This window comes from Gambusia affinis, linkage group LG12, assembly GCF_019740435.1.
Source record: "Gambusia affinis linkage group LG12, SWU_Gaff_1.0, whole genome shotgun sequence".
In the NCBI taxonomy this organism is placed as follows: domain Eukaryota; kingdom Metazoa; phylum Chordata; class Actinopteri; order Cyprinodontiformes; family Poeciliidae; genus Gambusia; species Gambusia affinis.
Genome location: NC_057879.1, coordinates 19,584,230 through 19,596,429, shown reverse-complemented (window position 1 = coordinate 19,596,429; position 12,200 = coordinate 19,584,230). Strand labels below are relative to the sequence as shown.

Here is a 12,200-nt window from a genome sequence, read left to right as displayed (position 1 = left end):
CATGTTTGTCTGGACAAGAAGAGGGCAGATGAAATGTAGTTTATGTCAGGAAAAAAAGAAAACCTAGGAAATAAATGAATACTAAAGTAGACAAACTTAATTGGGAAAGTTTTAAACTTGCTCAAAGGTGCATGAGCTTTGGAAAACTGTGTGGTGAAAGGCCGGCCTGATGACTCAAGTTTGAGACATGTTGACAGTAAAGGTTGCCTTTAGTTTCAGCTGCTCAAATAAATGTCACTTTGTTCTGCTGAGATCCTCGGCTATAATTATCAACATGCAAAACAATGAAATAAAAATAGGAAAAGCTTCCCGGTAACCAAAGTGGTATCATAGCGACAAGTCTTCCTAGTGTCGCTACTGAAGAACAATAACTTCTTCTTAAAAAAACAAAGTTATTGTTTACTACTCAGATTTTCATTATTTAAACCATTATTTACATTAAAACTAATGATTCCTTATTGTTTTTCACTTAGTTGTGTGTTGTTGTGGGTCAGCCAAACTCTCTGCTTGGTGGCAGCCACGTGTTTCAAGCCAAGCTGAGTCTCAGAGTCTGAATTTGCTTTAAAGTAAATACAGGAATTTGACTTGACATTGTTTAGTTTCAACATGAGAATCCTGTTTGAAAGACCGACACAACGTCTCGCAGTTACTCAAGCCATCGCTAACTGTTGGCATCGATTTAAAAGGGAAGTTAGAACCCAAATCAAGAAATCTTTTCACAATAGAGGAACCTAAAAAGTTAAAAACTCTTCACTCATTTCATTTTACAGTATTCTAAGAACTACCACTAGTATAATAGAGACTTATGAAGGTTTATTCTTCTTGTAAAGTTTTTTTTTTTTTACTTTAAAAGTATGATTTATTAGTAGATGGGAAAGAGGAATGTAATAGAGCTGCACACTGTGTTGAAAATTAATTATTACAGTAACATCAGTGTATTTAATTTCTCCAAGGACATTTTTGAATGTACCTGATTTGACCTTTATATTCCTAGTATCTTTAATTTGCACGTTTGATGCGTATATTCATCCTGTTGAATGGAGACTCAGAGCAATAGATGCTAAAGGTCAAAGAGAGAGCTGGAAACATCATAATGACAGGAGAGAATGAGAAATTGAGACTTGTTGGAGGTAAATGTGGGTTTTATTGGCACATTTGTCACACAGTTAAGTCAAATAGCATGCATGCTAGAGCCAAAAAAACACCCAGGCAAGTAGATGAAGATAAATTAAAGTTAAGTATTTGTAGCTAAGGTTTTAAATGTGTTCTTTTTAGTTCATGTGCAGTTAGATCAGCTTTTAACAACCTTTAGAAGTCTTGAATTTAAAGAGGACCTATTAAGCAAAATGCATATTTTACATGTTTTGTTGCTTAAAATTGTCAGAGTGCTTTTAAAAAATCCACCAAGCTGTTTTTTGGCAATAAGTTAACATTTTTTATTTCAAAAACCTTCAGATTGTTCAGTCACAATCAATGGGTTCTGCACCGTTACCTACCAACCCCGGCAAAGCGCAACCCGTCACCTAGCAACCCCCAGTAGAGCTCCAACATATACAATGGTTATTGGAAAAGAAACGTGTTGTTGAATTAGCCCCCCAAAATCCACTTGCTACATTCTTGTTTGTTGTGTAGGAGGCTCTACTTCTGCTTTTCAAAGATATATGATTGTATAATTGGCAGCCATTTTCACATGGAGTGTAAATGTTGAGTTGTGGGGGCGTGGCCCGCAACAGCTCTTTAAGCTTTAAAGAGACAGCTTATTCTGAAAATGGGTAGAACTGACCAGACTGAAATATTATAATCTAGGAATGATTTTGTGCAAAGAAAATATAATAAAGATATTTTTAAAAACCTATAGACCTATCCTTACCTGTTTAAGGAAGCGCAATAGGTCAACTTTAACCTTTGGAGCATAAAGACGTCATGTCTTTCTGCTTTACAGATATAACTTCTAATGGCCAATGTGTGTCTCTCAGGGTTCAGTGTGGACTGGTGGGCGCTGGGCGTGCTCATGTTTGAGATGATGGCAGGCCGGTCGCCCTTCGACATCGTCGGCAGCAATGAAAACCCAGACCAAAACACAGAAGACTACCTCTTTCAAGGTATAACTCACAGAGAAACACATTGCTAAGATTTATAGTTGGATGGGGGGGGGGAGAAAAAAAAACAACCTACTGTGATGAAGCATTCAACACCTTTTCATCGACACCTTTATAACGGGTTCTGTCTGTGCCAGGCACATGCATCTGTTGCTGAGAAATGTGTGAAAGTATGTGTTTTCCCTTTATTTCATTATTAAATATGCTCCCAGAATGTGTTTGTGTTCTTAGTATAGCCAGCGAGATGTTGGATCTGCAGACGGATACATAATTCAACACACGTTATCACAACATGGATCACAGAGCTGCAGTATGTTCAGCGCTTGGGGTCCGAGCTGCAGCAGTGTCAATAACGTGATGAGAGTGCGTCAGTCTCAATACCTTTTCTTTCTTTTTTCTTTTTTTTTTTTTGCCGCAGTTATATTGGAAAAACAGATCCGAATCCCACGCTCATTGTCAGTGAAAGCTGCCAGCGTTCTCAAAGGTTTCCTCAACAAGGTATGAAGGGGTTAAACAGGTTGAGATCCGTCTCTGCTGGGAATTACATTATCATATCCATGTTAGTCTGATTCCACCTCCTTCTCTATTGGGTTTTCTTTTTCTTTTTCTTTGTCTAACCTGCCCACACACACACACACTTCACTTTGATTTCCATATTTCCATACATTTTTAATGTGCGTATTGAAAGATGACATTTGAACAATGTTAATACATTTCTGTAGTTGAGCAGAAAGGTTAAAAATCTTCTAGAAGTTTTCAGGAACGTATTTGTGTAGAGAGATTGTTTGTCCATGAAGACCTCTCAAAGTCAATAAAATCATCTTAAATTACGCTCTTTAAGTAAACCAGAAGTCGATTTAATTGCATCAGTCACATATAAAAAAAATACTTGGGATTTTCTCAAAGCCTGGCAGCTGCATTTTGAGCAACTTGTAGCTGTTCTAGTGAGGCATTGGCATAATCCAGTCGGGATGAAAAAGAAGCACAAACAATTATTTGCATTTCAGAACAAGAGACTGTAGCTGCATTTCCATTATAAATATGCCTAAAACCTTTTGTAGATGCTACTAATGTAAAAAAAAATCAATTTCACAATTGGAGTGTTTTCATTAAAGGAGAAATGCTATTAAAATCACCTTTGAACAATTTGATTATGTGATAAATCATTAAAAATCATGGCAGCAATGGATGTAAATACTTAAATGAGATTAGCGCTGGATGATGTGGCTAGAAGTAATTTTTTTGTAATCCAAATATTTGACTTAATTGTCTTTTAAACTTGCTTTTATCCTTAAAAAAATAATCTAAATTTCAGAAAATATCTTTTAAAAAACATGCTTTTATTTCAGTCATTCCTTCTGGGAGTTAATCTGAATTCAAAAGTTGATATAAATAGGATTGTGTGAAAACAAATGCAGATTTATCTTAGGTTTTGGGGCAAAAAGTAATCTTTTTGTTTTGCTGTTGTCAGTGTTGGTGATACCTGTCATGAATAGTGCTACTAATATTTTCCATGAAGTGCCCAAGTGACAGACTTGACGAACCAGCACTCACTGTGTGGGAGAGATATTGGCTCATCCTGAGAGGTCGCATAGAAAGTTGTCCTTGATTTTGTTCGTTGATTTAAAACTTCTATTAATCATCACTAGACGTGCTCAGTTCAAACTAAATTAGCTGTATTGTCATCTAAATGACTGTAATATCACTAAAAATAAATCAAAAACCACCTTACTGGAAATTTGTCTTGAAGAATACGTGATATGAACCATTTGATGGAGTCATGTAATGTGTATTATGAGACATTTTAAAGGAAATGTATTATTAAAGTGAACATTTTACACATCTTTGTACTTTATACTTCTTCTAAAAACAACCCAAAAGCTTTAAAAAACAAACAAAAAACACCTGGCCATTTTTTTTGCAATAAATTGACGTTTTAGTAGGAATGCTTCGATCAAGGTTTTTGGTGTCGATTCCAATATCGATCACCCACCAGGCCAATCTTTGCAGATCCCTGGAATGGCTGTTGATTTTTTTGGTTTAGGTATAAATGGTACCAATTGGCAAAATGTAAAAATGCTAATCCACTTCTGCTTTTCAAAGATGTACAGTTGGATAATTGTTCATCTGTTTTTCACGTGCCAGTGTAGACGTTGAGATGTTGAGCAGCAGCTTATTTGGATTTAAAGTGACATGACGCCCTAAAACATCTCATTCTGAAAGCTCAGAATAGCCAGAACTGATCAGACTAAAAATCATGATTGAAGATTGATTTTGTGCAAAATAACATAATAAATGTTTTGTATAACCCATACACCCATCCTAACTTGTTCAAGGAAGCCTCATATGTCACATTTTGAAGATGGATTCAAATGAACTAGAAAGCTTAATTTTTTTGGCCTTGGTTTATTCCTCTGTCCTCAGTTTCTCTTCCTTGTCACTCGCTCCTCATCCTGGCTGGACATGTTGTCTCACTCCTCCTGCTGTCATCTCCCACCTTCTCTCACCCTCCTCTCACCTTCTCTCCCACAGGATCCCAAGGAGCGTCTGGGCTGCCACCCTCAGACAGGCTTCGCAGACATCAACAGCCATCCGTTCTTCCGAAACGTCGACTGGGAACTTGTGAGTAATTATCTTTTTCTTTTTTTTTTGTACGAGTGCTTTTGCTGTTCATTCTTAGTCAGTCATGATTATTATTAAAATAATTGTCAAGTAATTTATTAATAGATTAATTGCTAACTGGAGCATGCAGATTCAAAAAAGACCATATTTTGAAATGGCAGCCGTCACAGAGCAGTTAGCTAAACCAAAACTACAAAAATATGTAAATTTTGCATTTAAGATGGAGAATCTGTAATTATGTTCTACCCAGAACTCAGGTTTTTAGCTTCACATGGTTCAACTTGGTTGAAACTTACCTTGAAAATTCTTGCCATGTAGGCCAAAAAAACAAAATCAACAACAAAAAAACCCACCTAAACTCAAGCAAGTAAAGTAGCTGGACATATATTGTATATTTTTACAATGGTGTATTTGGGCCATTGTAGACAGAAAATAGAACAAAATTTCTGATAAAAACTTAGAAATTTTGTGATTTTTTTGTTTGTTTGTTTGTTTTGTTTTTTATATTTTTCAGAAAAAGTTTAAAAAAATTTTTTTGACATTTGAAATTCTGAAATTTTCAAGCGTGTTTTGTATAAAATTTCTGATTTTTATACAAAACCTAAAACTTTTAACCTAAAAATTAGTTTTCTCTAGAAAATTTATTTGATTAATCTTAACATTTTTTTGGCAGAAATGTACTACTGACAGTAATTTTGCATGTATTAAAATAAAGATATCTATTTTTCAGTTTCTTTAGAATTCGATTGAATAAATTTACTTTCAGTAATAAGAACAAGATTTGGGTTACTTTGTTTCAAAATGTGTGCTATATTTAACCACATATAAGATCAAATAATAGCTCATTTGGGTGCAACAAAGTCGGCTTTTCAGTAAAACTCTCTGGATAAATTTACCTTTTGTTTAAAAATTAGTGATATAAAAGACAAATACTTTGTGTTGTGCTTTAATTTATAATTATGTGGGTAACAATTTTAATGTCTCCATCTGCTTCTGTGGGCCAATTCTGTATCATTTTCGAATTGCAAGGGCCACAAATGGCCCCCGGGCCGCTCTTTGGACACCCCTGCATTAATGTGTTGGATTCTTCAGCACAATGTGAACAGCCTGCTGCAAACTTTGTGTTTTCCTCCTGATTTCAGATGCGTGCTTGTTAGAAAGTAGGACAAAGGCAGACAGCGGGGGGTCAGACCTAAGTGCTCTTGGGGTCATGCTTCCAGTCTTCCTGTCATGTTTGGCTGCAGTGTAAAAGCCAAAGGTTACCAGCTGTGGTCTGAGACGCGTGTCCTTGTTTAGAACAGCCAGACAGAAACAAACATGTCAGCGAGAGACTGACAACAGCTGATGGGGTGACTCACATGGGCTCAGATAGGCTCAAGCCAAAGATGGAGAAGATATTAGAGGAGTCAGACCATATAGAGCTAAAATGTGGAGCATCGGTGAATCATGTGTTGCTTCAGAGTGAAACTGAACTGTCCGCTAAGGTTCCAGTTCTCAGATACTGCTCTTAATTCCACTGAAGTAATCTCAGCCTCTGACACTTTTTTTTTTTTTTTTTTTGCGGTGCTAGTGGCTCGTATTTTTTGTGACAGTAGGCAGACAGGAAGGAGGGTGAAGAGACGGGGGAAGACATGCGGCAAAGGTCGTCGTTACTGGGAGTCGAACCCGCGACATCCGCGTCGAGGACTAAGGCCTCCAAACATGGGGTGTGCTGACCCCCTGCGCCACCACATCACGCCCCTGCCTCTGACACTTTCATTGATTATTTTCACAAAGTTTCCAAACACTGGAGCTTTTATTTATCTTTTTACAACCGTTCAAGTTTGATTCTGAATTTGCGACGGAAGCTGCGGGAGTCAATAATCACTTGTTAGGAGGTTCAGAATCACCTGTAAGAATACGAGTGAAATTGAATCTACAACCAGAAATACGCGCAGATATTTTTAAAGCTTCCTGTTCTCAGTTTCAACGATGAATGAGATGTTGTCTAATAGTGAGATTTCTGTTTTGTGACACCATCCGCTGTAAAATGAGACCCAGTACCAGCAGAGTTGAAGCTCAGTTGTTGACAGAAATAATCCTGTAAAAATCCAAAGATGTTTGTTTTAAAAGTAATAGTGTAATAGTTATTATATACAACAAATTAGAGTTGATGGTTATATTTGAATAAAGAAAAGAATATTTGGTTAGAATCCACATTTAATTATAACCAAGACTGAAACGATTAATCGTCAACTAATTTAGTAATCAATTAATTGTTAATTGGAGAATAGACTCAAAAAGGGCCAATTGCTGAAAGAGCGAAAAAATATGTACATTTTGCATTTAAAATGAACATAAAACCTTTGTAAATATAAACTCATTATATGGCATAATTTTAGATTCACTTGGTTCAAATCCTGAAAAAAGTCAATCAGAAAGGACTTTTTATATATTAATTTTCTTATTTAAAAAAAAAAAGAAATTTTATATAAACTGCTTAAGGGGTTAAATGAAATATCTGCAGACTGTGTCTGTTTTATATTCATTATTGTCAAAATAATGAATTATTCTAATTGATTATTAAAGTAATCATTAGCTGCAGCCCTAATAATGACACTAACCTTTGTGTACATTTTCATTAGTAAATGCTGAATCATTCAAATTGTTTGTACTTCTAAAATTGTCCCCGTTTGAAGGATCAGACACATTTTGTGTCTGAAGCAAACCCACATGTGACAGACAGACCGCGTAGCTCAGCAGGGATCAACATGACCTCCTTTTTTTCCCCTGTTTGGTCTGGAGCGGAGACCCAGCTGTTGGTCACAGCGTCTGGACAGATCAGCTTGCACTCCCTCCTCCCTCCAAACTTTGACTGTCGTGACACAAACCCAAATTTCTGTCCTACAGGTTCACCTGCAGGCCTGTAGGGGGAGCTCTTATGGGCTTCCAGTCAGTCGCTGATGCAAGTGGGAGGCAGATGAAAGCTTATTGAGTTACTGGTAGTCAGCGTAGTGGAAAACGACTGACTCATGCAGGTTTTACTCACTGTTGAAACTGTATGCGGCGCCTCAGAGGTTTGTTAGAGAACAAACCGCATCATGAAGATCAAGGAACACGGCACAAAGGTCAGGAAAGTTGTGGAGAACTTTAGATACCAGGTAGGGTTTGAAGAAGACCTGGTAAACATACAGCAAGAGCTACGAAGCACTTTCATCGGTCAGGTGGTCTAGTTAAAGTCCAACTCCCATAGGTTCAACTGAGAATCTGGAAAAACTTTAAAATAATGTCCACAGTAAGACTGACATAACAAATTTTAATGGATGATAAATTGGCCCATAAATAATAAAACAAAAATTATGTTGAGACCTTTTCCAACTTGTATTGATTAAAAACATTATAAAAAATGATTTCCATAATTTAGAGACAGAGATGTTTTATTGTAACTTTCTTTCCATATTGTGTTTAAGCATTTAATTTGAGCAGGAAGGTCATTTCTGATTTGTTTTCAATAGTTTCAATATAGTGAATATTTATTATTCTTAATATCTCAGGGATTTATTGTTCTGTGCAATTAATATGAAGGTTGTCTTATATTTTATCATTAAACATTATGAAAATTAGGGGATTTTATTTTACTTTTATTTTTTGTTAATTTAGTGTTTTGTTCTCGGGTGTATGTAAGTGAGACATTTCAAAACATAACATTTTTAAATGAATAGAGCGCAGAAAGACATTGTTAGTGGTGGTAATAAATGATATTGTGACCTGCCTAGAATAATGACCTAAGATATTTATTTTGCCAAAAGTGAGTCATTTTCAAAAAATGACTTAGAACCTGGAATTTTTTTTGTTTGTTTGTTTGTTTTTTTTGGTTACTTTGTGTTGTTTTTATCCACATGGTGATATAATTTGATATTTTTTTTACTTTGTCTTTTCATCACTTTATTATGTTATTGTTTTTGTGTAGCACTTTGGTGCAGTTTTAACCTGTTTTTAGAAGTGCTAATCATATATTTGACATTGACATCCATTCAGTGTGATGCTGAAAAAGCTTGAAAACTTACTTTGAAAATTCTTGAAAAGTTCTTAAAATCTACTTTGGGAAACGTTGATCAAGTTTGCTAATAATTAAGTGATTAAATTGTAATTTTTATTTTTGTCTTCCTGTCATTTCAGTTGGAGCAGAAGCAGGTGGTCCCGCCGTTCAAACCCAACATCTCAGGGGAATTCGGACTGGACAACTTCGACGCCCAGTTCACCAACGAGCCCATCCAGCTCACGCCTGACGACGAGTAACTAACCGCTTCCTCCCTTCGCCTCAGCTCACATGTCCGATCGTTTGAACATGTCCGTCTCACGCCTCTCGTCTCGTTTTCAGGGACGTCGTCAGAAAGATCGACCAGTCCGAGTTCGAGGGCTTTGAGTACATCAACCCCCTGCTGATGTCCGCGGAGGAGTGCGTGTGAGAGACTCTACATCTGTCCCCGTGAACGCCACCCACCTGCAAACACACCCTCACACACACACTCACACCGACCACGCGTGTTTACGCGGCATCTCCTTGCTGCATGCGAGACGACCCAGCAACATCGTTTTTTTCTGAGGGCCTCACATGCACAAGTAGAGCGCTTTGTTTTTGCCAAAACCAGTCTCACTCTGCCATTTATAACCACTTGTCCTTAAGCCTACCTTGTTTCTTAGATATTTTTTATATCATATAAATCTGCTCTGATCGGTTCCTTCATCTGGGCCTCTTTATTGCGGCCGCAAAGTTCTTCCACGACTGCTGACGGACTGAGCATCCACTCCTTTCAGCTGACGGGGCGCTTTTATTCGAGTGTATATAATAAACTACTATTGAGGATGAACATTTGACGGGGCCTTTTTAGCTTCACGCCACACTCAGTAATTAGTTCTGTCTAGAACAGTAATCATAACACTATATAAATCTATATATTTTCTCATATTTTATTTTAGATTATGTCAGTCGTAACAGCGTGTGTGCAAGAACCAGACGAGTTCTGAGCTTCAGGTCCCTTCTGTCTAAATGAAGGAAATGAAACACTAATGGTGAGTTAATGCTGTGAATGAAGTCGCTGTGGGAGATGGATGAATAGCACAAAGTACCTGGATGCCGTAGCACAGGTTTTATTTAGTGTTGCCGGGCAGATTTTTCCTTCAAAAACGCGCTCATACAGGACCAAAAACATTTTTCTGGTACTTGTTAGATGGTACAGTATGCATAAGGAAGATGTGCTGTCCTAGGTCATAGAATTTATATATTCAGATTTTTCTTTTTTCTATTTTTTTTAATACGATGCCTTTCTGAAACTTGCGCTCTTTGTGTTTTTTTGTTTTGTTCCATGTGCGTCCTTTTTCTTGTAAAACCAAACTCGAGCAGTTTTGACCCTCAAATGTGGCTTTAACACTGTTAACGGAGCCCGCAATCTAATTTTGGAATAAGATATTTTAAAGCAAAGAAATGAATGTAACGACATAGGCGACGGCGCATGTTTGTCCGGCAATGCATTCATCTGTTACAGTTTAGCTTTATTGTTACTTTTTCTGTTGATTTAATTTTGATTTGTTTTTTTATCACTGCATTGATTCCAAAATGTTAACGGGGGGGAACACAGTGTAAACACTATTGTTTGTATTCGTTGTATTTTGCAGATGTTTTACCATCCGCTGGACTTTATTAGTGATCAAAGAAGAAAAATGCAGATGGTAAAATAAACATTTTATTTCTCTCCTTGTGGTAATACTTGTTTGTGTCGGTGAGTGTCACTGGATATTAATTAGAAATGCCTTGAAGAATGTAATCCTACTTGTTTTTCCACACTTTTGTCATTATTCAACAATAAAATTTGATGTATTTTAGCAAAAAAAAAATAATAATAATTTTAAGAATATTCCAGCATTTATAGGCTCACAAGCACAAATACTGCTCTTGGAAAAACACACCAGTCACATAAATTGTGACTTTTATCACTAAATGCACACAGTAGCTGTTTTTAATCACATTTTCAAATTAATTTATTGATACACCTTTATTGAATGAACAATGGAGAACAATTCTGACCACATTCTTTTATGGGTTTTTTAAACATTAATTTGAATTTATTCTGACAATAATAAATCAAATTCTTATAAGAAATTAATCATGTTGAGAGGAAACAGACCATGGTCAGTCAGAGGCTTCTTAAGATTCGCTGTGATACAGACTGCTGCAAGAGATTTTTCCTGCCTACAGTCATCTCCATCTTCAAACTCTATGAAGAATTTAAATTAATGAATTTAATTTCCCCTTGGAACTTTTTGAATTTGAATAAAATAGCCAATAAGATAAACGCCCTCTCCTGTCACACAGACGTTGATTTTTGTCTCATTTGACCAGAGCTGCTCCATGTTTTTTTATCTTCTCTACTAGGGTTACAGCAAACTTTAAGCAGGATTTACGACTTTCTATGATTATTCGCTTTTCTACAAAAGGCTAAAGTGAAAATTTTTATTTTTAAGAACCAACATGAGCTTCAGAATGCTCTTTTACATTGCTGGTAGCTTAAATGCACCTTTGTCTGTTTGTTTTGTTTGATTTTTTTTTAAATCTTTTGCTTCTTTTATTGCCCTCTGTAGATAAATAGTTTTCTGAATCTGACATTGATGGAGGCCACAAATAATTTGTCCTGAGCTTTAGGTCTCTGCAGCTCCTCCATAGTTACCCTGGTAGTTTTAATTTCTTCTGATTAATCCTCTCTTGGCCGGTCCAGTTTCGGAAGACGGACGTGTCTCGTTGGGTTTGCTGCAGCCCCAGACTCTTCCCTCTTTCAGGTGACGAGCTAAACGATGCTCTGAGAGATATTTAACCCTCCCAGTCCGAACGCAGCAGCGACAATCCAGCCAAATTTGCATTACCGTAATTCTGCAACACTTTGCACTATCTGAAAAATTCCGACGATTTCTAAAAGGGGAGACGTTGTGCTTTGCACCCAATATCTGGTTACTATGGTAATTTCACTCCTGCCGGAGCAGGGAAGGAAATTAATCTGAGGGGCACTCCTTTAGTAAACGGTAAATTGCAAAAATAACTTGCTAGATATGGAAAGTTCCAGTTGTCTTGGATAAATGGGAAAATATATTTACTCACAGGACATTTAAAGAACTACGTACAGTTAAAATGAGGAGAAATATCCAGTTGGAGATTTGAAACTTAGTTCTTAAAGGGTTAAAGCACTTCACCTTTTATGGTATTGGAGCTTCAGATTCCTTTATGTAGTCATAAAGAAATTAAACCATTTATCCCTTTTCATCTACTTCTGAGTTTTCTCTTTGTTTTTGCTCATTTATTGCACAATAAAATGAAATGCATTGAAACTATTCAAGCAGTATGAAGGCGCTTGCTAACAGCTCTTCCAGCTTGTTCATGCTGCCGTTTTGAATCACTCGATCTCTGGCAGGTCTTGTAGCAGCAGGGGAATGTATTATTAAAACACTCAA

The 12,200-nt window shown here is 36.6% G+C and overlaps 1 protein-coding gene across 3 annotated transcripts in view; it reads left to right on the top strand.

The window, feature by feature from the left end:
- prkci (protein kinase C, iota) overlaps nucleotides 1-10,455 on the top strand; it is a 34,882-nt gene extending 24,427 nt beyond the window's left edge. Inside the window, exons 14-20 of one of the 3 annotated variants that reach the window (XR_006372338.1) lie at nucleotides 1,977-2,102; nucleotides 2,518-2,597; nucleotides 4,632-4,721; nucleotides 8,880-8,995; nucleotides 9,082-9,165; nucleotides 9,681-9,773; nucleotides 10,377-10,455. Coding sequence is in view for 2 of the 3 variants with exons in the window: in XM_044134112.1 (XP_043990047.1) it covers nucleotides 1,977-2,102; nucleotides 2,518-2,597; nucleotides 4,632-4,721; nucleotides 8,880-8,995; nucleotides 9,082-9,165; nucleotides 9,681-9,696 (512 nt within the window). In the remaining variant the exon portion in view is untranslated. Of the gene's footprint in view, nucleotides 1-1,976; nucleotides 2,103-2,517; nucleotides 2,598-4,631; nucleotides 4,722-8,879; nucleotides 8,996-9,081 lie in introns of all 3 variants that reach the window. The other 2 variants (XM_044134112.1, XM_044134114.1) reach the window with 2 other exon arrangements.
- The last annotated feature ends 1,745 nt before the right edge of the window (nucleotides 10,456-12,200 follow it).